This window comes from Gigantopelta aegis, chromosome 3 (assembly GCF_016097555.1).
Source record: "Gigantopelta aegis isolate Gae_Host chromosome 3, Gae_host_genome, whole genome shotgun sequence".
NCBI classification, from domain to species: Eukaryota; Metazoa; Mollusca; class Gastropoda; order Neomphalida; family Peltospiridae; genus Gigantopelta; species Gigantopelta aegis.
This window is the reverse complement of record NC_054701.1, coordinates 70,941,472-70,967,773: the sequence shown is the minus strand read 5'-3', so window position 1 is coordinate 70,967,773 and position 26,302 is coordinate 70,941,472. Positions and strand designations below refer to the sequence as shown.

Below are 26,302 nucleotides of genomic sequence, written 5' to 3'. Positions count from 1 at the left end.
CGGATAAAAACGGACTTAAACGTTCACACTCTGCAGAGCTACCCAGCGAACTGGTTACGTTTGATTTGGATTACGACGTCATTGTGAAACACATTGACTAGCAATTGTGAAATATCAAAACGCTTTTGACCACAGCATGCATTTTGTGGGAGATCGCATACATAACTTTAACTCGAGTTTGTATATAGCTATAGTTAGAGTGTGTCTTAGTACTTGCATTGTTTAGTGGAGGGGGAGGGGGGATTCTCGAGAATTTTACCACTTTCATTTTCCTTATGTTTGATATTTATACCAAGAAAACAAAAACCGAAAGCAAAACTAGCTCCACATTCCACCCCATAACACTCCCTACAGACACAAGTGCATACCATACACAGTGACACGTTACAAGTTTGTTTACGTATATATATACACGCCACCCAGACATACACGCACATAGGAACGACAGCAAATAAAGCCCCGATTGTATTGTACAATCGATATGCAATAAACTTGGCTATATCTGCAGATAAAGGTTAAACATAGAAATGTAGATTTGCATAATAAGCCTAAGTATACAGCCAATCATATTATAGTGTGTGTGTATGTATACGCGTGCGTACTAAGTCTTCTATATAGAGGTTATTTCATGGGATTTTGTCTTTTAATGCGATTTTTATATCAACGAGTGATGTGATGAAAATCATAGTATTTACGAAATGCATGGCTTTGTATATAATAAAAAATTATAGACAATAACAGCTACGTAATAATATCGATTTTCAACTTTAAAGGTAATTAAGAAAGGGTAACATACGACTTCAGTCATTCCAGTTAAAATCGTCTGTTAAGCATTGCGAAATAATTTAATGTTTACTTTGTGAACATGTAAATTTATTGTAGTTTTCTCTCAACTTTGTATTTTGACATATCAACCGTTAACTTTACGAATAAGTCTATACATGAAATTAATATGATTGTAGAAAGACATAATACACCCGTTGTAATATATATTTACAAATTGCATGTATTGTTTCATATCTTTAATGTTATTGTTAAAAGTTATCATAAACCGCTTATAATGTATATATATACTAACAACTTTGTAAAATAACATGTATTGTTTCATGTTTAACATTGTGAAAAATTATCATCAACCCTTTGTAATATATATTGATAACTGTAAAATAGCATGTACTGTTTCATATCTTTAATATTATTGTGAAAAGTTATCTTAGAATCTTTGTTATACATATTGATAACTTTGTAAGATAGCTTGTATTTTTAGTAAAATTGACATAATGTTATTGTGAAAAGTTATTATAACCCTTTTGTATGTGATGATTTTGTAAATATTAATAATACCATGAATTGTTTCATGTCTTTGCCTGAATACGACTGTGATATAATCCCTTTGTAATATAAACAGATAACTTTATAAACAATACCATGTATGTTTTCCATGTCATGAATGTAATACGATTATTATTCACTTTGTATTATTAATTAAATTTTATTGTACTGTTATGTGCCCCACGTCTTTATCGTGTGTTGAATATTATCTGCGATATAATTTAATTATATTATATGTCATTTTAATAAATATGTGTATAAAATCATTGTTTTATTCTACTTATATTTTATACATACTTAACACACACCCATCGCGCGCACGCACGCAAATACACATACAACACAAACACACACAAACACGCACATACAAACGCGAGTATGCACGTAATCGTTTGTGAGGTATTCCGATCTGAGTAATCGGAGGTGAGGCGCGATCGATCTAGGATCTAAACACATCAATGGGCCCATTAGGCTGTTCTTCGTTCCAGCCAGTGCACCATGACTGGTATATCAAAGTCTGTGGTATTCTAAGCGCAGATTCCATCTCTGCAAGACACATCTCCCTTTTAGCCCCGTTGCTATATTCAGGGGATGAACATTGTGTCAAAAAGACATGGCATTGTCTGCCACATTACCACTAATTCATCTTTTTCTGTAGACCACATGCTGCTGCAGGCTTCCATTTTGAGTCATGTGATCACTATCTATCAGTTCATTGGCAGTTTAAATTATTGCGTCAACGTTTTGCTGTATTGAAGGCGCACACGTTTGCGATAGCGTGCAATTAGATGCAATTTCATGCAATAAAATCAAACATGTTTGATCGGAGCAATTTCAGTTGCATGCAACAAAGATTGCATTGCAGGCAAGCGCACACGATGCAAGGACGTATGATTTGTACGCGATGTAACAAAAATTGCACCTTGTTGCAAAGGTTTGCGGTGGCCTTTATTGAGCGTATGGATATTCCATTTCGTATCATGTTTATGTCGCGAGTGTAATAATTTTCAGATGTTACGAGCTTTAGCGAGTGACAATGAAAACTATTTCACGAGGGACATAAACATGATACGAAATGGTAGCCAGTTTAATATCCTATTTATTACCCATAATCAATCTTAATTTATATCACTCAACTCATTTTGCTCTCGTGCCTGTAAGGTTGTAGTGCGCCAATCCATGACGTCACAGAGTGTTACGTCCCACTTGGCGTTCTAGTGAGACGTATCACTTTGATATATCCCAACATATTTTTAACAATATGGGTAATAAATAGAGGATGTTTCATGTTTTTTTGGTCAAATATGATTTATATCTCATCGAGTGAAGTTTGCAAACATAGCTTACGAGTCGCACGCGCTTGCGCGACGAGTGTGATATGATTGCAAACGTCACGAGATGAGATATAAATCATATTTGACAAAAAACATGAAATTTTCTATTTATCATATAACTTTTTGCAATTTACCTTTATTTTTAAAATGCCAGCAGCAAAATAGTTCCGGCTTTCTTACCGTGAAGATGACACATTTTAGAGTGAAATAGTGAAATTTTCACTCTAAAATGTGTTATCATCACTGAGTGACTGATAACACTTTTATTTCACTGATATTTTAAAATATTTTACTAAATGTTATATAATAAATAATAATATTTAAAGGGACATTCCTGTGTTTCCTGCACGTTTTATGATGTTATCGACTAACGATTGTAATTACATATCAAATACATTTTTCTGCATAAAATATTAGTGGCTGTATATTAAACATGTTTCTGATCGTTCTAATATTTGTAATAGGTTAAATTTCATCTTATTTCCTAAAATATAGTTTTTGTCGTACGTACGAAATTATTTGAAGACAAAACCCGGTTTGGGCTTCTTACAAATATTAAGACGACCAGAAACATATTGAATATACAGACATTGATATTCTAAACAAGAAAATATATTTAATATGCAAGTTTAATCATAGAAATATTTTATTAGTCGGAAACATCTTACAATGCAGCAAACTCAGGAATGTCCCTTTAAAAGATGAGATAGTCAAACCACAATGAGTATATATAACAGTCTTTGCAATGAAAGATGAGTGATCACTCCCACTTCCCTCCAAACTTGCCTGAAGGTAGTACTAAACCAAATAACTTCCGGCTGGAACAAAGTTCGAGGTGCACCCCAACTTTTGATAGAGAAGTGAACACCACAAGTCCTGTGATTGGTTATAAATGTGAGTGTGTTGGTTGTAAAAAATAATAGTTTCATCTGAGTAAAAAAAAAAATGCAATTTTATTTCATCTAGTACCAATGTGTCAAGTAGCCTTGTGCTTGAAACATGTATTGGATACCTGTAAAAAATAAGTACTAGAATTTATGCGGAACTAGGGTAGCCATAGACGCTACCCGTTATCTCAGAAATGAGCAGCTTGATCCCCATTTTTTCTGATTCTCTTTAAGGGTGATGGGTTGTAGTATTTATATTCGTGGCGTTTATGACGATTGATACGCTGCAAGTAGGGATTTTAGCCACATATGTTACTGTTGTCGCTTATGGGATTTGATTTAGTAGCATACAGCCTGAAACGTTTTAGGGAGGGTGACAAATTGATTGCCTTGCAATAAAATTTTAAATACATTTTATTTGAAATTTCATGCAATTATTCGCCTAGCACTATTTTAGGAGAGTGATCTTCAGCTCAACGTCATTTTACTTATGTCGAAGACTAGTGCTGCAACGATAAACCGGTATACCGGTATACCGTGATAATTGATCAGCTCGATACGAACCGCGGTACAGTTTTGCGTATCGCGATTTTTACACGCTATCTTTTTCCGTGTATTTTATTTGACTTGAAATAGGCAAACAAACAAACAAACGAAAACACCCATCATTTTATTAATTGGTGATGACAGAAAATGTAACAACCACGTCAAGCGTCGTCGGCTTTCTTGTTGGCATACGAAGTTATAGGTCGATTATACTTGGTTCTAACTTCTAAACAAAACGTGTTAAAGGTCCAATAAAAATAACCAGTTAACGATAATTACAAATAAATGTTTTGTTACTTACACATTATTATTCATTGTTGATTCACAATGGAATACGGCTACAGCTATCATATTCAAAGAAATAAACCAATAAGTGAGAATCGCACTTAGCTGTTTTTCCCTGAACTCGGAATACTTCGGCCGATCATTCAAAACACCTCGGCCAATATTACCTCTGGTTCGGTCGATCTGCCGAAATATTGCGATTCATTATGTACATTTCTGTGTCAAGCGAGCAGCAACGGAAAAGCCCGATAGCAAGGATTTCAAAATGTGACAATTTAAAAACAGTTTGACATCGTCACACCGGTGTTCTAGTAGACTAGTATTTTGTTAAAAATAAAAATGACCACGAAGAACATTATGCTACTAATAATTATATGTCGTGGTTTATATAATCATTTACGTTCTATGATGGAATCAATATTACAAATATTTCGATTTATATACTTAGTATTACTTATTTAACTCAAACTAGGTATGTTAAGTTTTATTCACGAAAAACGCGTGCAACATTTATTTAGCAACTGACCATCAAAGAAACGCCGACGTGTTTGATGTTTGTGATGATGGGTTTAGCCTGACAGCTGAAGCTAATAAAGATCATTAATAAGTTTATGCATTCTGCTTTCATTAAAAAAAAACCCCATAAATATTAAATTTAAATAATATCAACTATATTGCAATACATATTGCAATACGGTTTCTTATATCGCAATATATCGCAATACGGTTTTGACCGTATCGTTGCACCCCTATCGAAGACTAATGAATTGTAGCAAAACGATAAAACAGTGAAGTCGGATTAGTGTATTAATTTAAAAGATGAAAAAGTCAAATCAGACTGAGCTACCAGGAATTGTGTAAAAACACTATCTAAAATATTAAAACACAAAACCTGACTATTGCACATAAACAAAAAGTCAAACTACACCAAGATGCCATTACATCGAGTGAAGTTTGCAATCATATCTCACGAGTCGCACTTGCGCGACGAGTGTGATATGATTGCAAACTTCACGAGATGAGATATAAATCATATTTGACAAAAAACATGAAATTTTCTATTTATCATATAACTTTTGGCTATTTACCTTTATTTTTAAAATGCCAGCAGCAAAATAGTTCCGGCATTCTTACAGTGAAGAGATATAAATCATATTTGACAAAAAACATGAAATTTTCTATTTATCATATAACTTTTGGCTATTTACCTTTATTTTTAAAATGCCAGCAGCAAAATAGTTCCGGCATTCTTACAGTGAAGATAACACTTTCTGACGATAATACATTTTGGAGTGAAATAGTGAATTTTTCACTCTAAAATGTGTTATTGTCACTGAGTGACTGTAACACTTTTATTTCACTGATATTTTATAGGGACATTCCTGAGTTTGCTGCAATTTTTAAGATGTTATCAACTAACAGAGCCTTTTTAATGATTGTAATTACATATCAAATATATTTTTCCGCATAAAATATCAGTGGATATATATTAAACGTGTTTCTGATCGTTCTAATATTTGTACTAGGTTAAATTTCGTTTTATTTCTTAAAATATTTTTTTTTCGTACGTACGAAATTATTTGAAGACAAATCCAGTTTAGACTTCTTACAAATATTAAGACGACCAGAAACACATTGAATATACAGACACTGACATTCTAAACAATAAACTATATCTAATATGTAAGTTTAATCGTAGAAATATTTTATAAGTCGGAAACATCTTACAATGCAGCAAACTTAGGAATGTCCCTTTAAGATATTTCACTAAATGTTATATGATAATATTGTTAATGGACCAAAGATAATTCAAAATAAAGTATTAACTTTTAGTGTTATTATTAGCAAGTATGATTCAATTTTAATTATAAGTATTGTCTGTTATTTCTTTTACATTCATCTGTGTACAAACAAAAACAATTAAAAATCATCCACAAACTTATGTGAGAACGGCTTCGCCGATGCCTGAAGGTAGTACTAAACCAAATAACTTCCGGCTGGAACAAAGTTCGAGGTGCACCCCAACTTTTGATAGAGAAGTGAACACCACAAGTCCTGTGATTGGTTATAAATGTGAGTGTGTTGGTTGTAAAAAATAAATGTTGAAACCGGAAGATATTCTGGTCTGGACAGAAATGATCACATAATTATGTTCATTATGTAATATAAGAGAGCTAGAGGATGAATTCCACTTCATACTCGTTTGTCCATTGTTTACTGAATTGCGTGTGAAATACATTAAGAAATATTATTACATTAACCCTTCAGTTTTCAAACTTATCCAATTATTACGCAACCCTAGCCTCAAAGTTATTAACAACATCTGTAAATTTCTTCATGCTGCTACAACTAAGCGTAGAACTTTACTGTAACTATACTCTACTGTGTCCCCCACTAGAATCAATCGTCCTATACATATATCTCTACATGTATGTACAAAACGTATTTACTATTATGTCTTATAATTATAGTACTGTATTGTAGTTACCGTTATTGTTATAATATTTACGATTTTGCCAAAATCTTGTTTGTGTTTTTGATTTAAATGTGTATTAATTTGTTTTTATGTGCCGTAAGGCATACGGAAAATAAATAAATGAATGAATTGAATTGAAAGCAACGTAAGCTTGTTAATTTTCGATGAACGTAAAGATAACGCTGTCAGGGAATGTCCTATCTGATAACGTCACAAAGGATTTATATTCGCTGATTCACACAGTTTGCGGATGATTTTTTGTTTTGTTCATGAACGTAAATAAAAGAAGGAAAAAAGTTGGTTTTGTTTAACGACACCACTTAAGTACAATGATATTGGATATCAAACATTTGGTAATGCTAACACGTAGTCATCAGAGGAAACCCGCTACATTTTCCCTAATGCAGCAAGGTATCTTGTATATGTACTTTCTCACAGACAGGAAAGCACATACCACGGCCTTTAACCTGTTGTGGTGCACTGGTTGGAACGAGAAAAAAAAACAATCATTTGAATGGAACCACTGAGGTGGTTCGATCCTGCGACGCAAACACCTCAAGGGAGCACTCGACCGACTGAGCTAAATCCCGCCCTACCCCACCCACCCCTCTCGATGAACGTCAAAAAAAATAACAGACAGTCCTTAATTACACCCGATAATGCAGCTTTAAACTATAATTTAATGTGTCTTTGACAAGTATTACTCAGCACAATGCTACTCGAATCAAAACGTGCTACTCGAATCAAAACCAATATAATATGTACAGATAGTGACTCCATATCAATTTCACGTTTTTACGAACTGCCTGGTCGTGATTTCCATAAAAAAATATTTTACATATTCATCTAAAGCCCGTCACAAAGGCTCGAGAGGTCTCGATGGTGCAGTACAGGTATGACCAGAACGGTAAATATAGGTGTAATTACAGGCGTAAAGGTCTAATGGAGAACACGTCTATGAAGAGAGACTTCGGTTATGACACCCCGAGTATATATGTGCTCCGGACAACACCCAGGTCTGTTGAATAAACAAAACGTTATGCATAAAAAGTATATTCATTGAAACGTATTCCTCTATTGTACTCGTGTGTGTGTGTTGACATACACGTATGTTACATCAATACAAATATACGATTAGGCGCATGGCAACACGCGCGCGCGCGCGCACACACACACAAACACACACACACACACACACACACACACACACACAGTTACAGGGGGAAGTGGGGGTACAGAGAGAAACTTCGAATCCGTCTCAGAGTTCAGAGGATATGTGATCCATGTTACAGCCTCTTGGCTGAATACACAATCACAAAGGCGCGTGCGCGCACACACAAACATACATACATACATACATACACTACGAGCATGCATGTATGTACGCATGCAACCATACACACAAACACATGTACGTACATGTACACTTCAGTAGTCAAGTATTAGTACATAGTAAACTGGAATGTGAAAGCTAAACCTCAGACACTTAAACAAGTTCAAGTTCTATATTGCTTTAAGTTACACAACTTATATTTGATAATAGTGGGGAGGGGGGTGGGAGTGGGGGTGGGGGCGTTTTAGCACTATCTAAAAACACTTTCAGACATGTAAAAAAAGCAATACATGTCTAAAATAAACGAAATAAACCATACATACATGCATGATAAATAATTACGTGGGTAGTAATAAAGACTATCTTAAATATAAACTTTAGATATATGCGCGACAAGACTTAGCGTTACATAATACTATGACATACCCCATTATGAAGTGAATTGTCTGCATCATGCGAGTATAAACGTTATTCGTTCGGCAGTTTCTATGCACTGAACAAAGTAGGCAGAACAGCACCCAGTGGGGTACCAGAAACATTCGCCCCTGTTACCCAAATATATAAAAAGTGTATTTTTAGTTTAGACATGCCTGTTGTTTAGCTGGAGAAGATTTACTCATTCTTGTTTTACTGCCCGGGGCAGAACCGATGTCTGCCCCGTAGTAATTACTATATGATATTTGAAATATCTTTAAAATGAATACATAAACTACATAGCAAGTACATGGCTTCAGTTTACTCGATTGTCAAAAACATTTCCATTGGTCGGCTGTTGACAAATACAGCCAATAAACAAACGTCTTAGTAATAGCACGAAACAGTCGATAATACCAAGTTCAGGTTGCAATGGAGAATGCAGAATGATAAACTCGGGATTTAAAAATATAGAAAATTTTAAATATATTCAGAAATGGTTGCTTAAAAAAAAAAAATGATAGCGAATTTGGAAAACATTCCGGATATTTGGCATTAATTCCGGAATTCTGGATATGGGTTAAAAAATCCGGATTTTTCGGAAAATTCCAGAAAGTTGGTCGCGCTGTGCCCCCCCCCCCCCCCCCCCCCCCCGTTATTTCAGACTAGGTACGGCCCTGGTGTATCGGTAATGCAGTTACTTTAGATAAATTGTGAGGTAAATGTATAGCACTGTCTCTTTGTTTGTTACTTATTGAATGCTTACGCATTGTTTACGGCAAGTTTTGGATGAACAGCGTGCCACCGAATAAATCGTCGATCGGCAACATGGTTACTTACTCAATGGGCTCGAAGGCCTTTGTAATTTGACACCATTGTTTACCTCAACAGTTACATATACTTCGAGAACGTACCGGCCGAATATGCAGTTTGTCGCTGTGTGGACACATTTTGTGAAAATGATCTACTCATATACATCATTTTATTAGTCTGTACCCGATTCAACCTGACTATTGTTTCCTGGTAGTCACACTGCTTGTTCAATAGTCACGCGTTACCACTTCCTTTGTTCGAGTCACACTGTATTATAAGTGAGAAACAGAATAGGTGTGCCCTAGGTGGCTGAAAAGATTAATGATATGAAGAGAAAATAGGAAGAAGAAGGAAATGTTTTATTTAACGACGCGCTCAGCACATTTTATTTACGGTTATATGGCGTCGAACATATGGTTATGGACCACACAGATATTGAGGGAGGAAACCTGCTGTCGCCACTTCATGGGCTACTATTTTCGATTAGCAGCAAGGGATCTTTTATATGCACCATCCCACAGACAGGATAGCACATACCACGGCCTTTGTTACACCAGTTGTGGAGGACTGGCTGGAACGAGAAATAGCCCAATGGGCCCACTGAGCTACGTCCCGCCCCGGACAGAAAATAGAGACTGAGACAACCAGTGCACCACGACTGGTATATCAAAGGTTGTGGTATGTGTTATCCTGTCTGTGGGATGGTGCATATAAAAGATCCCTTGCTACTAATGGTAAAATGTAGCGGGTTTCCTCTCTAACACTATGATACAATTATCAAGTATTTGACATCCAATAGCCGGTGATTAATTAATCAATGTGCTCTAGTGGTGTCGTTCAATAAAACAAATGTTTTTTTTTTTTGGGGGGGGGGGGGGGATTGTCGGGCACTTGTATTATCGTATGAGACCGCCTCTGGAAGACGGAATGGCTGAGTGGGCGATCATGTAACGCTACGTCACGATATAGGTTGGCTGAATGTGGGTGCTGCCGGGTTTCTTTCTGTAGTGTGTGCATTAGTGATTAATATTTAGCTTTTTAAAATCAAGGATCTCGAAAATGATCGATGTAAATGTATTTGACGTCAAACATAGGATTGTTGTGGTATTAGAGCGGGGATCTTTGACTACTCGTTGGTGGGCAGCGATTGAAAGAAAATTACATAGCTTGGTCTCTGACTGTAATGAGAGCGTATAACCTTCCAAATGTCCGTCTAGCTCTCTTACAGTCAAAGTACTCGGGCTACCCACAGCATAGCATCTGTTCCACCGCATGTGCTGAGCTCGAGGCCATAATATATATATATATATATATACTGATCAACCAAAGAAACACAAATATTAATTTAATTTTCTTTACTTTATTTTAACTTACTCACTTGGGATTTTATTAGTTTTTGTGCTGATTGAAAGTATCAATGTCTTGCGAATATTTTAGTCCCATTTTAACAGTCTGTTTCCCGAATTAATTTTATCATGAAAACAAAATACTTTAAAATATACGCGTTTCTTTTGTTGTTCGGCATATATATATATATATATATATATATATATATATATGTGTGTGTGTGTGTGTGTGTGTGTGTGTGTGTGTGTGTGTGTGTGTGTGTGTGTATGTGTGTGTGTGTGCACATATGCATATATTGTTTTATTTGTTGATTTCTTCTTTCTGTTTATGTAGAGGAAATCCGAGGAAAATAGGGTCTTCCCCATCTAGACCATTACCCCACTCCCCGAACCCCCCCCCCCCCCTTCCCCCCCACACCTTAATTGTTGATCATGAACAGGCCTGGCCTGGTGCTTATAAAACGTTGAGAGTCTAGACTCGAGACTCTAATAGAGTCTGAGACAGTAATGTCATGACAACGCCATACAAATTGTATGTTTTTGACGTCATTAGAGATTGAGTCTAATGGACTCTAAAAGTTTTATAATTATAAGGACGGCCCCTGAACTGTTTCCTCCCTTCCTCAACTCGACACTAGTTACGGCCCCTGTAGTGCCCCACTCCCCACACGCACACTATTGAGCATTCTGAAAGCTACACGCACAGGTTTGATGTAGAGCGGAATACATGACAGCTAATTCATACTAAAACATTCTTCATCCATCGATCTCTTGGCTGCCCGGCTGCAGTATGAATAATTCTTTTCCTTTAGAGGGTCGTATTTATTAATGATCCGAAAGAATTTTCCCAATTATCCTTTCAATGAATTTCCGTATCCTTCCGCACAACCGGATATTGCATAAACCCACTGGGTCAATCTGCATACAGATGAATAGTTTCTGTAGACACTACGTTTGTGTAGTTGATATAATAATATGGCTAAAGGTAAACCATTCCGTCTTTGCATTACAATTATTAAACAAAAATGTGTAATAATTTTGAAGGCTTGATTATTCAAAGGTCAAAAAAAAAAAAAAGAAGAATAAAAATTATTAAACATATAATATTATGACTTTCTTTCACATATGTAGGCGCAGCATTTGTTTTGTTCACTAAATGTAATTAGTAGAAAGAAAGCATCTAAAATATAAATGACAAATGTACGTATCAGAGCCCCATTCCACGAAGCGATCTTGGCGCTAAGATCACCTTAGGTGCAAAACTACCTTGTGCACGTAAGGCGGTTTTGGGGCGGGACGTAGTCCAGTGGTAAAGCGCTCGCTTTATGCGCGGTCTGTCTGGGATCGATCCCCGTCGGTGGGCCCATTGGGTTATTTCTCGTCACAGCCAGTGCTCCACGACTGGTATATCAAAGGCCGTGGTAAGTGCTATCCTGTCTGTGGGATGGTGCATATAAAAGATCCCTAGCTACTAATGGAAAAAACATGTGACGGGTTTCCTCTCTATAACAATATGTTAAAATTACCAAATGTGTCACATCCATTAATAAATAATAAATCAATGTCGTTAAACAAAAACAAACGGGGCCCAGGTCTGTAGTTAGACGTATACCGTCGGTCTACTGTCTTTGGCTACCAGTAGAAAATAACTGTACATATAAATGATGATGAATGTACGAATCACGTCCATGGAGTAGCAGTCGGGGTGCAGCTACTGTGTACTAACGTTCAACAGAAAGCTTGGATACAAAATGCAGACAAGCAGGCAGGCAGACACAAACAAACAAACAAACAAACAGAAAAACAGCCAGACAGACACAGACAGACAGACAGACAGACAAGCAGACACTGGGGTAGACAGGGAGGCTGACAAGAAGATGTAACAGTTACAATACACAGACGACCAGAGACATAAATAACAAATCCATAGGCACATGGAAAAACAAACGGCCAAGCAGATTTGTTATCACAGAGAAGATGCAATTCAAGTAGACAGACATAATCAGAGAGACAGACAGACAGACAGCAGGCATACACGGACGTCATTTGACGCTTAGAAGACTAATTATACAAATAATGAAAACGGTTTTAAACTATAAAATAAACCTCATCCCGGAACAATACAATTTTGGATGTATCGATAAACTAGTCAGTGCGTATCCATTTGCACACATATGTAACAAGTATATCAAAGGTCGTGGTATGTGCTATCCTGTTTATGGGATAACTAGCATATGAAAGATCCCTTCCTACTAATGGAAAAATTAAGCGGGGTTACCAAATATTTGACACCCAATAGCCGAAGATGAATAAATCATTGTAAACTGACGGCGAATGCGTTCTGTATTGTGATTGGTTAATTACATTATTTTTCCAGGATCAAATAGACAATAACACCCGGACGTCATTAGCAATTGGAACAGGCGAAGTTGACGATTCAAGGGTCTACAGTTAGATTGTAGCCAGGTATTTTTTTCAAGAAATACCAAACATACAGTCAGTTCTGTAGAAAAACTATTCAGTTTACAATGGACATAATAACATTTGCGGTATCAAATAGACAATAACACCCGCACATCTAAAAACTCCATATGGTTATCTCCTAATCTAGTGGTGTCTTTAAACAAAAACTTGTTTTTAACATTTAACTGTCAAAATTGACACCCAATAGCCGAAGATTAATAAATCAATGTGATCTAGTGGTGTCTTTAAACAAAAATTTGTTTTTAACATTTAACATTATCATCATCATCATCATCGTCACCATTATCAACAACAATCAAAACAATAACAAGAACAACAACAACAACATCAACAACAAAAAGAACACTAATAACAACAGCAGGAGCAGCATACATACCTTCACATCTCTGATCATTCCCATTGGAAGAACCTTTTCTTTGAGAAGCTGGTCCAGAAACTCGTCTGAAGGAATGATATTGCTCACTAAAATCTGTCTGTTCCTCTCCAGTATCGCTCTGTATTTCTGATCCATCTTCTATCTGAACATTTATCCCTTCACGAGTGCACTGCTAGCCACGTCATCTGAAACGTTAAACATTTCACCTTTCAGAAGTTAGAAACACGAAAAATAACATTACTGGTCCACAGTGAACTCTTTTTTTTTTTCAGAAGAAAATTTATCCGAATCCCTCTTGGTTATGGCAGTTGTAATCAATGAAGCAATTCCTGGATATAGCCAAGGATAAAGCTTTCATTTAAAAAACAAACAAAAACACAAAACAAAAACAAAACCAAAAAAACGTTCCTTAAGAATTTCAAATCCTGGCTGTTACATTTTTTTTTTTAAATTTTGTTAATTTCCTTCCAGAACCTAGCTGGGGAAACCGTGCGAACATAAAATAAAGGTATGACGGCTGTTAAATCCTTTGTGTCCTTTGGCAGCCAGCCGATGAAAGCAGATCATTCACAAAGAAAACCTGATAATTACTTTCTGATAGATTAATGAAAATTCCAGCAGTCTGACATGCATAACGAAATTAATTTTCGTTACCGTGATTTGAACCGTTAGTTACAGTTTCCTTCTCCGGAGAATCCAAAATATTGCACGACGTGTCACGTATAGGCGGTATGTCGTGTTCAGAGGTGATGTTTGTAAATGAGAAAGAAGAAAAAATATATATAATTACTAGATTATCGGTTTTATGCGATCACTTTGCCCGAAGCCTCCAGCAAGACTGTGTTAAGAATCCCCGCTTAAGCACTCGTATTTTCGATAAAGTACTACGTATACGTGCAGCCTAAGTACCGCGTGTTGTAATGTTTGCCTATAAAAACCACTGCCGATCGTCCCCACCTTTTATAGCCGCACAGCCCTAAGCACGTGTTTACCTTTGTCAATTTGGACATCATACGTACATAAACTTCGCTAGTTAACGACCCTTCTCGGAGACCTTCGGTTCAAGTGGGCTACAACATTTAAAGGTCTTCGTTTTGTTCTGTCGTAAAAGAGCATTGCTTGTTTTTACTACTCCCCAGTACATTGTTTAACTAAACGCTGCTAGATTATATGCGAAATGTTGTTTGGACCTCAGATGAGAAAAGAAAACCGCTAGCTCCACTTAAAATAATCATTTCGATTAGCAGCAAGAAACACGGAATTTGATATTCCAGTCGTGAGGCATTGGCTGGAACGGGAAATAATTACAATGAGGGCAATCAACGGTGAAAACCACCGCACCTCTATAACTAGTCGCTAAACGTTCCGTTTTGACTTATGACAGAGCCATTGGAGATGGGAAGGGTAGGGGCAGTAAACGAAAATAGTTTGGCCTTAACCGATGCTTTAAAATATTCCATAAAACTTGTAAGAGAATCTACGATTTAAAAAAAAACGTTCAATATGTATACACATACCTCATCACCAAATATTATATCCGATGAGCTGCGAATGACGCCCCCTCCAATAAATCTTTCTAGACACACGACTAGGAATTTGATCATGTTTAGGAACCAATACTAAATTTGACATTTAAAAATCTTTTATAGTCAATTCCTTCCGATCCCTTGCTACTAATGGACTTTTTTTTTGCGCGTTTTCCTCCGCAATACTATATGTCATAATTACCAAGTGTTTGACATCCAATAGCCGATGATTAATAAATCAATGTGCTATAGATAGTATAGTGGTGTTGTTAAACAAAACAGACTATTTAATTCCATCTGATATATAATACCTCCCACCCTCTCCTGACTCAACATCCTCAGTAAAATGCCAACCCGCACAGCTTTGGTTTGGTAGGTCACAGATGGCCAAATAGTTTAACGTTTGCTTATGGTACGTGGTGCTTTGCCTCCTTTCTGTGATCATTTGTAGCACAGCCCTAACTAAGCCGATTATAACGGGTATCGGTACCGTAAGCCGCCCGTGTTTTCGTCTTGGCTGTTTCTGTCTGCCTGTCCACCCACAACACATGTTTCCAGCTGTGGCAGATTGATCAGCAGCGATTACGTCCGCCTGGCCTCTCGCGTCACATGTTATATATTCAGCCAGCGTGATCCACTCTGATTTCTTTAGTGCTTGTCACATACACGTTACATAGTCATCACTGTGTCGAAACAACTATATGCTGAACTCAATTGAAAACGCACCAATAAGATAATCAGTGATAATTGTAAAAACCCCACACAAAACAAAAACAAACAAACAAAAAACCAACAACTAAACAAACATTCATTAATTGCAACTTATTTTCGTGCTTATATCCAATTAAGGTTCAAGCACGCTGTCCTGGGGACACACCTCAGCTATCTGGGCTGTCTGTCTAGGACAGTGGGTTAGTTGTTAGTTAGTCAGTGGTTAGTGAAAGAGAAGAGTGTGTAGTGGCCTTACACCTACCCATTAAGAACTCGCTCAGGGTTGGAGCCGGTACCCTGTACCTACCAGCCTGTAGTCTGATGGCTTAACCACTGCTCCACCGAGGCCGGTCTAAGCAAAACAAAACAAAAGCACAAACATTAACTGAATTGTTATAACTGGGTGTATTTCGGTCAATCTGATAAAAATAAGCTCGTCCGGTCTAGACGAGTAGAGGCAATAAATACCATCTAACATGTATACAAGGTTCAGGAAGGAAAGCAAGGAAATGTTTTATTTAACGACGCACTCAACACATTTTATTAACGATTATATGGCATCGGACATATGGTTAAGGACCACACAGATACTGATGGAGGAAACCCACTGTCGCCACTTCATGGGCTACCCTTTTCGATTAGCAGCAAGGGATCTTTTATATGCACCATCACATAGACAGGACAGCACATACCACGGCCTTTGATGTGCCAGTCGTGGTGCACTGGCTGGAGCGAGAAATAGCCCAATGGACTCACTGACGGGGATCGATCCCAAACCAACCGCGCATCATGCGAGCACTTTACCACTGGGCTACGTCTCGCGCCCACAAGGTTTAGGATGATTGTGCCTTTTGTGGCATCCTCGCACATGCAATAGCAATGGCAACTGAAAATTGGATGGTGCGTTTCGAATGGAGCTCAGTATCTTATTACAGTGTACGGCGAGACGGGATATAGCTTCTTGGCCAAGACACCCGCCTGAAGTGCGAAAGATCGTAGAATCGAACCCCTGTTTAGTCCAATGAACCGAGTGGGTTATTGAACTCCGATAAACGTCCGTCGCGAACAGCCGGTCATGTAACCCGTTACGGCCTGTTCGGATTAGTGGTGTTTTGGTTGGTCAAAGGTGAGATCAATCTGGACGTGATATAACATTAGATCTACTAACAGAGAGTACAAAGGCCAGTAAAATCCAGTTTCAGTATGACCACGGCTGGGAATCTGATCACGCGTAATCGGTTTCAGATCAGTGATTCACACAGTCTTTCTGTAATAATAATTAAAAGCTAGGTCAAAAGTAATTCCATTATTGCCAGAGTTTTGTTGGTATAAAGGGTATAGATCTGTACAGTCAACCAAATAACAACTGACAACTAACCCAATGTCCTGGACAGACAACCCAGATAGCCGAGGTGTGTGCCCAGGACAGCGTGCTTGACCCATAATTGGATATAAGCACGGAAATTAGTTTAAATGAAAAACAAAAGTCTACTAAATTAAACAATAAAATAAATAATTTTTTTGGTTTAACGACACTAGTAGAGCACATTTATTTGCTATGTAATTTAATTTCTATGTTGAGGGGCCCCCGAACTTGAATCTCCCCCCCCCCACCCCCTCCGCCCAAGGTTTAAATCCGGCCCTGTAAGTAATCAATGTCATCTAGTGGTATCATTAAATAAAACAAAGTTAACTTGTCTCAGCGGTATTTTATAAATAGAGAATAATACACGAGTGGTCGTTAGATACTATTTATCTCACAACGAGTTGTTTTAAAATGTAACTCACGAGTTTGTTTGTTGTTTTTTTTTTTTTTTTACCAGCCTCGGTGGCGTCGTGGTTAGGCCATCGGTAAACAGGCTGGTAGGTACTGGGTTCGGATCCCAGTCGAGGCATGGGATTTTTAATCCAGATACCGACTCCAAACCCTGAGTGAGTGCTCCGCAAGGCTCAATGGGTAGGTGTAAACCACTTGCACCGACCAGTGATCCATAACTGGTTCACCAAAGGCCATGGTTTGTGCTATCCTACTTGTGGGGAGCGCAAATAAAAGATCCCTTGCTGATAATAGGAAAGAGTAGCTCATGAAGTGGCGACAGCGGGTTTCCTCTCAAAATCTGTGTGGTCCGTAACCATATATCTGACGCCATATAACCGTAAATAAAATGTGTTGAGTGCGTCGTTAAATAAAACATTTCTTTCTTTCTCACGAGTTTTTAAACGAGTTGTGAGATAAATGGTATCTAACGGACACGAATGTATTATTCTATTTCTTACATATCCTCAAAAACCAGGTTTCAAGCAAATTGTAACATATTTTTCGACTAAAAGTTTTTTTTACAGCCGTTGCACTTGTAGCTAACTTACGCGTCACAGACACACGACTGTCAGGTTAACTATACGTTACAGTCTAATCGATTTCCACCGTGTTGGTTTTCATTGGATGCATGTCACTGGTGACCTGGGCATCACCTAGGAGCAGCCAGTCGTATGTCTTGAAATTGTTAACACACGTACATGTGTAAACAAACCATGGTAACGCATGATGTTCTCACCAACGGCTGTGTAAGAAGATAGGATTTAATGGGCGGGGGAGGGGGAGTAGCCAAAGCAGCACACGAGGACCATGCGGCTGCCTCCCCCCCCCCCATCTCACTTCTTTTTATCCCCCTTTACGACCTTTTTTATTTTGTTTGTCATCCCATAATACGACTCGTATACAGCATTGTTGGCCCACCCCCAATGCGGGTGTTCGCCCAATATACGCCACTGGGGAGATGGTAAGTAGATAGAGGTTATTTACAAATGTCGTGCTGTGCTGTGCAGAGCTGTGAAGTTTCAGTGCTGTTCTGTGCAGTGCTGTGCAGTTTCAGTGCTGTGCTGGTCAGTTTCAGGGCTGTGCTATGCTGTGATGTGCGGGTCAGTTTAAGTGCTGTGCTGTGATGTGCTGGTCAGTTTCAGTGATGTGCTGTGCTGTGATGTGCGGGTCAGTTTAAGTGCTGTGCTGGTCAGTTTCAGTGATGTGCTGTGCTGTGATGTGCGGGTCAGTTTCAGTGCTGTGCTGTGATGTGCTGGTCAGTTTCAGTGATGTGCTGTGATGTGCTGGTCAGTTTCAGTGATGTGCTGTGCTGTGATGTGCTGGTCAGTTTCAGTGATGTGCTGTGCTGTGATGTGCTGGTCAGTTTCAGGGCTGTGCTGTGATGTGCTGGTCAGTTTCAGGGCTGTGCTGTGATGTGCTGGTCAGTTTCAGTGATGTGCTGTGCTGTAATGTGCGGGTCAGTTTAAGCGCTGTGCTGTGATGTGCTGGTCAGTTTCAGTGCTGTGCTGTGATGTGCTGGTCAGTTTCAGTGATGTGCTGTGATGTGCTGGTCAGTTTCAGGGCTGTGCTGTGATGTGCTGGTCAGTTTCAGTGATGTGCTGTGCTGTGATGTGCGGGTCAGTTTAAGTGCTGTGCTGTGATGTGCTGGTCAGTTTCAGTGCTGTGCTGTGATGTGCTGGTCAGTTTCAGTGATGTGCTGGTCAGTTACAGTGCTGTGCTGGTCAGTTTCAATGCTGTGCTGTGCTGTGCTGGTCAGTTTTAATGCTGTATTGTGCTGGTTAGTTTTAGTGCTGTGCTGTGCTGTTCATGTCAGTTTAAGTGCTGTGTTGTGCTGGTCAGTTTCAGTGCTGTGCTGTGATGTGCTGGTCAGTTTCAGTGATGTGCTGGTCAGTTACAGTGCTGTGTGCTGTGCTGGTCAGTTTCAATGCTGTGCTGTGCTGTGCTGTGCTGGTCAGTTTTAATGCGGTGTTGTGCTGTGCTGGTCAGTTTCAATGCTGTGCTGTGATGTGCTGGTCAGTTTAAGTGCTGTGTGCTGTGCTGGTCAGTTTCAATGCTGTGCTCTGATGTGCTGGTCAGTTTCAGTGATGTGCTGGTCAGTTACAGTGCTGTGTGATGTGCTGGTCAGTTTCAGTGCTGTGCTGTGCTGTGCTGTTCTGGTCAGTTTAAGTTCTGTGTGATGTGCTGGTCAGTTTCAATGCTGTACTGTGATGTGCTGGTCAGTTTCAGTGATGTGCTGATCAGTTAGAGTGCTGTGTGCTGTGTTGGTCAGTTTAAGTTCTGTGTGATGTGCTGGTCAGTTTCAATGCTGTACTGTGATGTGCTGGTCAGTTTCAGTGATGTGCTGATCAGTTACAGTGCTGTGTGCTGTGTTGGTCAGTTTCAATGCTGTGCTGTGCTGTGCTGTGCTGGTCAGTTTAAGTGCTGTGTGCTGTGCTGGTCAGTTTCAATGCTGTTGTGTGATGTGCTGGTCAGTTTCAGTGATGTGCTGGTCAGTTACAGTGCTGTGTGATGTGCTGGTCAGTTTCAATGCTGTGCTGTGTTGTGCTGGTCAGTTTAAGTGCTGTGTGATGTGCTGGTCAGTTTTAATGCTGTACTGTGCTGGTTAGTTTCATTGCTGTGCTGTGCTGTTCTGGTCAGTTTAACTGCTGTGCTGTGCTATGCTGGTCAGTTTAAGTGCTGTGCTGGTCAGTTTTAATGCTGTATTGTGCTGGTTAGTTTCAGTGCTGTGCTGTGTTGTTCTGGTCAGTTTAAGTGCTGTGCTGTGCTGTGCTGGTCAGTTTCAATGCTGTGCTGTGATGTGCTGGTCAGTTTAAGTGCTATGTGCTGTGCTGGTCAGTTTCAGTGCTGTGATGTGCTGGTCAGTTTCAGTGATGTGCAGGTCAGTTACAGTGCTGTGTGCTGTGCTGGTCAGTTTCAATGCTGTGCTGTGCTGTGCTGGTCAGTTTTAATGCTGTACTGTGATGTGCTGGTCAGTTTCAATGCTGTGCTGTGCTGTGCTGGTCAGTTGTAATGCTGTACTGTGATGTGCTGGTCAGTTTAAGTGCTGTGCTGGTCAGTTTCAATGCTGTGTTGTGATGTGCTGGTCAGTTTCAGTGATGTGCTGGTCAGTTACAGTGCTGTGTGCTGTGCTGGTCAGTTTTAATGCTGTACTGTGCTGGTTAGTTTCATTGCTGTGCTGTGCTGTTCTGGTCAGTTTAAGTGCTGTGCTGGTCAGTTTTAATGCTGTATTGTGCTGGTTAGTTTCAGTGCTGTGCTGTGCTGTTCTGGTCAGTTTAAGTGCTGTGCTGTGCTGTGCTGGTCAGTTTCAGTGCTGCGCCGTGCCGTGCCGCGCAGTGCTACGTTATGTCACTAATTCTCATATCATTGAGGCTTCAGAACGTGATGGGTGATTTTGGAGTACAAAACTTTGATGTGTTCTTATGGTATCATTAAAAAAAGAACCTCTCACAAAAAACCCCCATTAAAAACCAAAAAAAAAAAAAAAAAAAAAAAAAAAAATCTTTCAACGTTGTTCCGTGTTGTAAGCACGATTCAATCCCTTCAGATAACCTTTCATCGTTACCATTATAAATTACGTTCACCTGACGTGTAATTAAGTGTAAGCGAGGTGCATTCCTTAAGTCCGCGTGAAACCTAAACCAGACCCACAACCTTATATTGTTGGTGCTGATTGTTCATGACCGCCCCTCCTCCCTCCGAATCCACCTCCCCCCCCCCCCCCCCAGCCCATTCCCTGGCTGGTCACACTGACGTTCCCAATACGACCGGTGCTCTTCCCAATCCCAAATACTAAATAATTTCCCGAGGGCTTGGGACTAACCTTCCTCCCCTTCCAACCTCCTAAGGGCTAATATTCTATTAGAATACATTATAATTTAAATTAAAATTAATTAAATTTATTTTAGGAAGCCTGTTCCAAATTGCACCAAAATTATCAATGAGTACTTTTATATATTATAATTATTTTATTATTATTTTGGGAGTGCATATACATTTTAGTAAGTCTCCTTTCTTTTGGCATTAATAATCTAAATTTCCCCCTTAAATGTTCTGTCCCGGATCATGCCCCTGGCTATCCAGGGACAGGACCCGGGACAGACATGCTCGTTATCTTAGTGGTATATGGGCATGTTAAACTAATTAAAAGTGATAAGAAAACTAATAAGAAAGTGACTTTTTTTACAGGCGCGTACGTAGTATAATAGTGGAGGGTGTGTGTGTGTGTGGGGGGGGGGGGGTCTAGACTATGGCGATCGAAATTTATAGGGGTTCGGGTCATGCTACAGTCAGGGGAAAAAATCGCTTGGAGCAGGGGTGGTGTTGGTGGCTGGGTGAGGGGTTCGAACCCCGAATCCCTCCTCTGTACACGCAGCTGTATTAGTTTAAACAAACAAACAAAATAACATGAAAATAAATAAAATAAAGTAAATAAAATAAATAAGTAAAAAAAAAAAAAAATCAAAAAAAAAAATCCAACAAATGAAATTTTATTCTGCCGACTCCCGATGATAAAATAACAAATGGAAATAAAATGAGTTTTGCAACTGACCAAAAACAGCATTTCTGCTTAGATATAATGCACTACAACCATTTGTCATACTATAAGTGTAGATTCCAAACATGTCAAGAAGCTGATTTAGTGAGTGTAGATAGTTGTGGCTGGGCCGCCGATATGATAATATTCGAGTGACTGGCAATTTGAAGACAAGTGTGTATTGTTTCAACTCCCACACTGTGTAATTGTTTCCCCAGTGTTTACCTTGACGACAGTGTTATGTAAACCTGTAACCAAGTGTTCATGTACATTAATACGCTTCTATACTTAACACATGTGAATCTAGGCAATTGTGTACTTTATAATTCAGAAACTCGGTCCAGTAAAAATCAACAAGAAGATTTGATTGATGTAGAAACTATATGGGCATAGGTTGGGATAATTACGAGAGAGAGAGAGAGAGAGAGAGAGAGAGAGAGAGAGAGAGAGAGAGAGAGAGAGAGAGAGAGAGAGAGAGAGAGAGAGAGAGAGAGAGAGAGAGGGGGGGGGGGAGGACAAGAGAGTTAACGTTTTTGATGCAAATGAAATGGGGGTTTTAAAATAATGTACAGTCCTCTGATGATACTGAAGTTTGTAACTTTTTAATTTAACAATGTAACGGTTCACCACGTAACCGAAGGCAGTTCGTGCGAATGTAAATCTGCGTAACCGACATGCGAACAAAACGACGGTTCGCTTGAAATATTGTGCCTTGCTTTAAGTAGTGAGTATATTATTTCATCTGTAAATGTAACACTTTATAAAATAAATATCTTTTAAAATAACAATTCTTATATTTCTATGCGCGATATCATATTGCTAGGCTTATTATTATTATTATCATCATCGAAAACTCCCGTTACAAGAAGGTTTATAAAAGCAACAAAAAAACCCCAAAACAAACAACAACAACAACAAAAACAAACACAAAAAACCTACATTAACCCACCAAACATCTATTATGTAAATGAACACAGTCTGTTGGAATAGAAGACGGTTCACACCAGTTTATTGGATAAATAAATCGATACAAGTGAATTCATTCTTTAAAGGTCATGGGTAAGTCACCTTTTGTAATGCGTTAAATGGCCAGTTTATGGCCGCTTTACGACTATCTACGCCACCCGGGCATTCGGACCATGTGAGAAATATATAAACAGTGTGAAAATAATAAAGACATAAAATTTGCCATTGAATGAAGACGTGTGCCGATGCAAATGTTATCTTACATAAAAATTAGTGAATACATTTTAAGCCAGTAACACACTATCTGCTTTAGTGTGTGTGTTCAGGGAAAATGTATTTTAAACAAGAACATTTGCTTGAGCGGGGGGTGGGGGTGGGGGTGGGGGTGGGGGTGGATAGGTCGATCCCCGAAACCCACCCTGCACGTGCTTGGTATATATATATATGTGTGTGTGTGTGTGTGTGTGCGTGTGTGTGTGTGTGTGTGTGTTTCAACGTGTGTTTTTTTTGTGTATATATGCGTGTATGCGTGCGTGCGAGTGTTTCAACATGTGTGTGTATGTGTGTGTGATCGCGCGATCACGAGTACATTTGTTGTCTGTAGTACGAGTCCTCGTTATCATTTTAATTCAATTTTTTTGTTATTTGTTTGTGTAAAATCTTAAATCTTAAATGTTGAGAAATTTAGACCAGTACGTTTTTAACTCGATTTCTTTTGTATTGTTCTTCATATCAAGAACCACAGTTTTAAATACTATAATTACGTGTAACTTCAACTGCAGCTGTTTAATTTTAATACAACTTCTCTAGCGATGAGAATTCACCGGCGCTCACATTTAACTTGGTCACCTTTTGGTTATTGTACACGCGATCATTTAAAGTTAATGTTTGTTTTGTTCAATGACACCACTAGAGCACACTGATTTATTAATCATCGGTCTTTGGTTGTCAAACATTTGGTAATTTTGACATATAGGTTTAGAGAGCAAACCATACGCACCATCCCACACACAACATAGCACATACCACAGCATATGACCAGTCGTGTTGCACTGGCTAGAACGAGAAATAGAAATAGCTCAAAGGACCCACCGACAGGGATCGATCCAAGACCGACCGCTCATCAGGCGAGTGCTGTACCACTGGGCTACGTCCCGCCCTACGATAATTGTTCTCAGAACCCCGTCTGTAGGCTCCCCCTACCCCTTATAACACAAGCATACTTTTGCTCTGGAATGGTGAGATTAGCCAACCTGGATTTTCTCCCCTTTTTTTCTGTCCACACGCACTCTCCGCAGCTATGTACAAGTACTTTAAGGTAGGTACGGCCCTGTAAATTATATTAAGTCCTGATAAAGCGTCTGAAAATCGAACAATCTCAGATATTGCCTCAAAACCACCGATCTTGCTGTACAACTGTGTACCGGCCTCGGTGTCGTCGTGGTTAAGCCATCAGACTACAGGCCGGAAGGTACAGGGTTCGCAGCCCGGTACCGGCTCCCATGGGCGTATGTGGACTCTTTGATTTAGGGGGGCTGGAGGGGTTGATTTGCCCGAAATTATACCCAGATAAAAACTGCCCGAATTTTCCCCACTGTTTTGCCCAATTGCCCCCCCCCCCCCCCCCCCCCCCCTCCGGGTCGTACGCCCATGCCGGCTCCCACCCAGAACGAGTTTTAACGACTCAGTGGACTCAGTGGATAGGTGTAAGACCACTACACCCTCTTCTCTCTGAGTAACTACTAACAACTAACTCACTGTCCTGGAGTGACAGCCCAGATAGCTGAAGTGTATGCCCAGGACATCGTGCTTGAACCTTAGTTGGATATAAGCATGAAAATAAGGGATTCACAGACAACTGAGAATTATAACTTTGTCGGCACACAAAGAATCAGCTGGTGTGTTGCGGGCTTTACTGGGGCGGTCAGTGGTGGTTGTAAAAGCCAAGTTCTACGTGTGGATAACAATAGACGTGTGTACCTAATAAGTAATCACACCGTGTAAATCAGCTGAATCGCTCTCGTTGTGTTATTAAACATGCGACGGATATTGTAATTTGTTCTTTGAAGATGTACACAAACACACTGAACAATCTTTCCGTAATTTTGCTTGCATACATATAGTCCTACACATACATATATACGCGCGCAGGACACACATACATGTATACGCGCGCAGGCTCTCTCTCTCTCTCTCTCTCTCTCTCTCTCTCTCTCTCTCTCTCTCTCTCTCTCTCTCTCTCTCTCTCACACACACACACACACACACTTATATGCATGCGCAGGCTCTCTCTCTCTCTCTCTCTCTCTCTCTCTCTCTCTCTCTCTCTCTCTCTCTCTCTCTCTCTCTCTCTCTCATATGCTTAGAATATGAAGATCTCTATAAACAATGCATTTCTGGACATCTAAATATCGAAATGTGTTGTACTATGCGTTGTGTGTGTGTGTGTGTGTGTGTGTGTGTGTGTGTTGTGATTGATGGTATATATATATATATATATATATATATATATATATATATATATATATATATATATATATATATATATATATATATATATATATTTATTTATTATCCATATGGTTCAACATAACCGAGTTAATAATAATCATACGAAGCACACGTGTAATAACGCACACAGACAGACACACACATACATACATATATATCCCATACACGCACGTAAGCACGCACACATAAATACATTCTGATTGGTGATGAAAATTCTTATTCCTTGCATGCATGCAATAATCTTTTGAAATTATGCTCTACTAATTATTGATATTAATGTCTAATGCTGATGAAATATTATCAGGTCACCAATATTCCACATACCAGGCTGTTCATTAAGTTAAGCCATCATCTTGAAAAAAAGAGAAAGCGATCCTGTATCGAACTTCGAAGTCATCAGCTCGAAGTTTGCTCCACAGTCCGACACTGATATTATTCTTTCTGATAGGCTACAGAAGATATTCCTTTAAGACTTTCGTGTTCGCAAAATAAAGCTGATATACAGTCTTTATTTAGGACAACTTACATCTTTGTATATAAAATTGTATGTATATAGATCTATCGTTTAAAAACTCTTAACGTGACATATTAATTTAGAATCTTACAGGA

At 38.9% G+C, this 26,302-nt stretch overlaps 1 protein-coding gene across 3 annotated transcripts in view; it reads right to left on the bottom strand.

The window, feature by feature from the left end:
- The window catches only part of LOC121369009 (A-kinase anchor protein 9-like), a 42,439-nt gene extending 16,137 nt beyond the window's left edge, over positions 1-26,302 (bottom strand). The window contains exons 1-2 of one of the 3 annotated variants that reach the window (XM_041493802.1): positions 26,018-26,302; positions 13,627-13,811 (exon numbers count right to left, since the gene is read on the bottom strand). In XM_041493802.1, the coding sequence (XP_041349736.1) occupies positions 13,627-13,761 (135 nt within the window). In that variant the 5' untranslated portion in view covers positions 13,762-13,811; positions 26,018-26,302. Of the gene's footprint in view, positions 1-13,626; positions 13,812-14,416; positions 14,436-15,143; positions 15,221-26,017 lie in introns of those variants that run through there. The other 2 variants (XM_041493803.1, XM_041493805.1) reach the window with 2 other exon arrangements.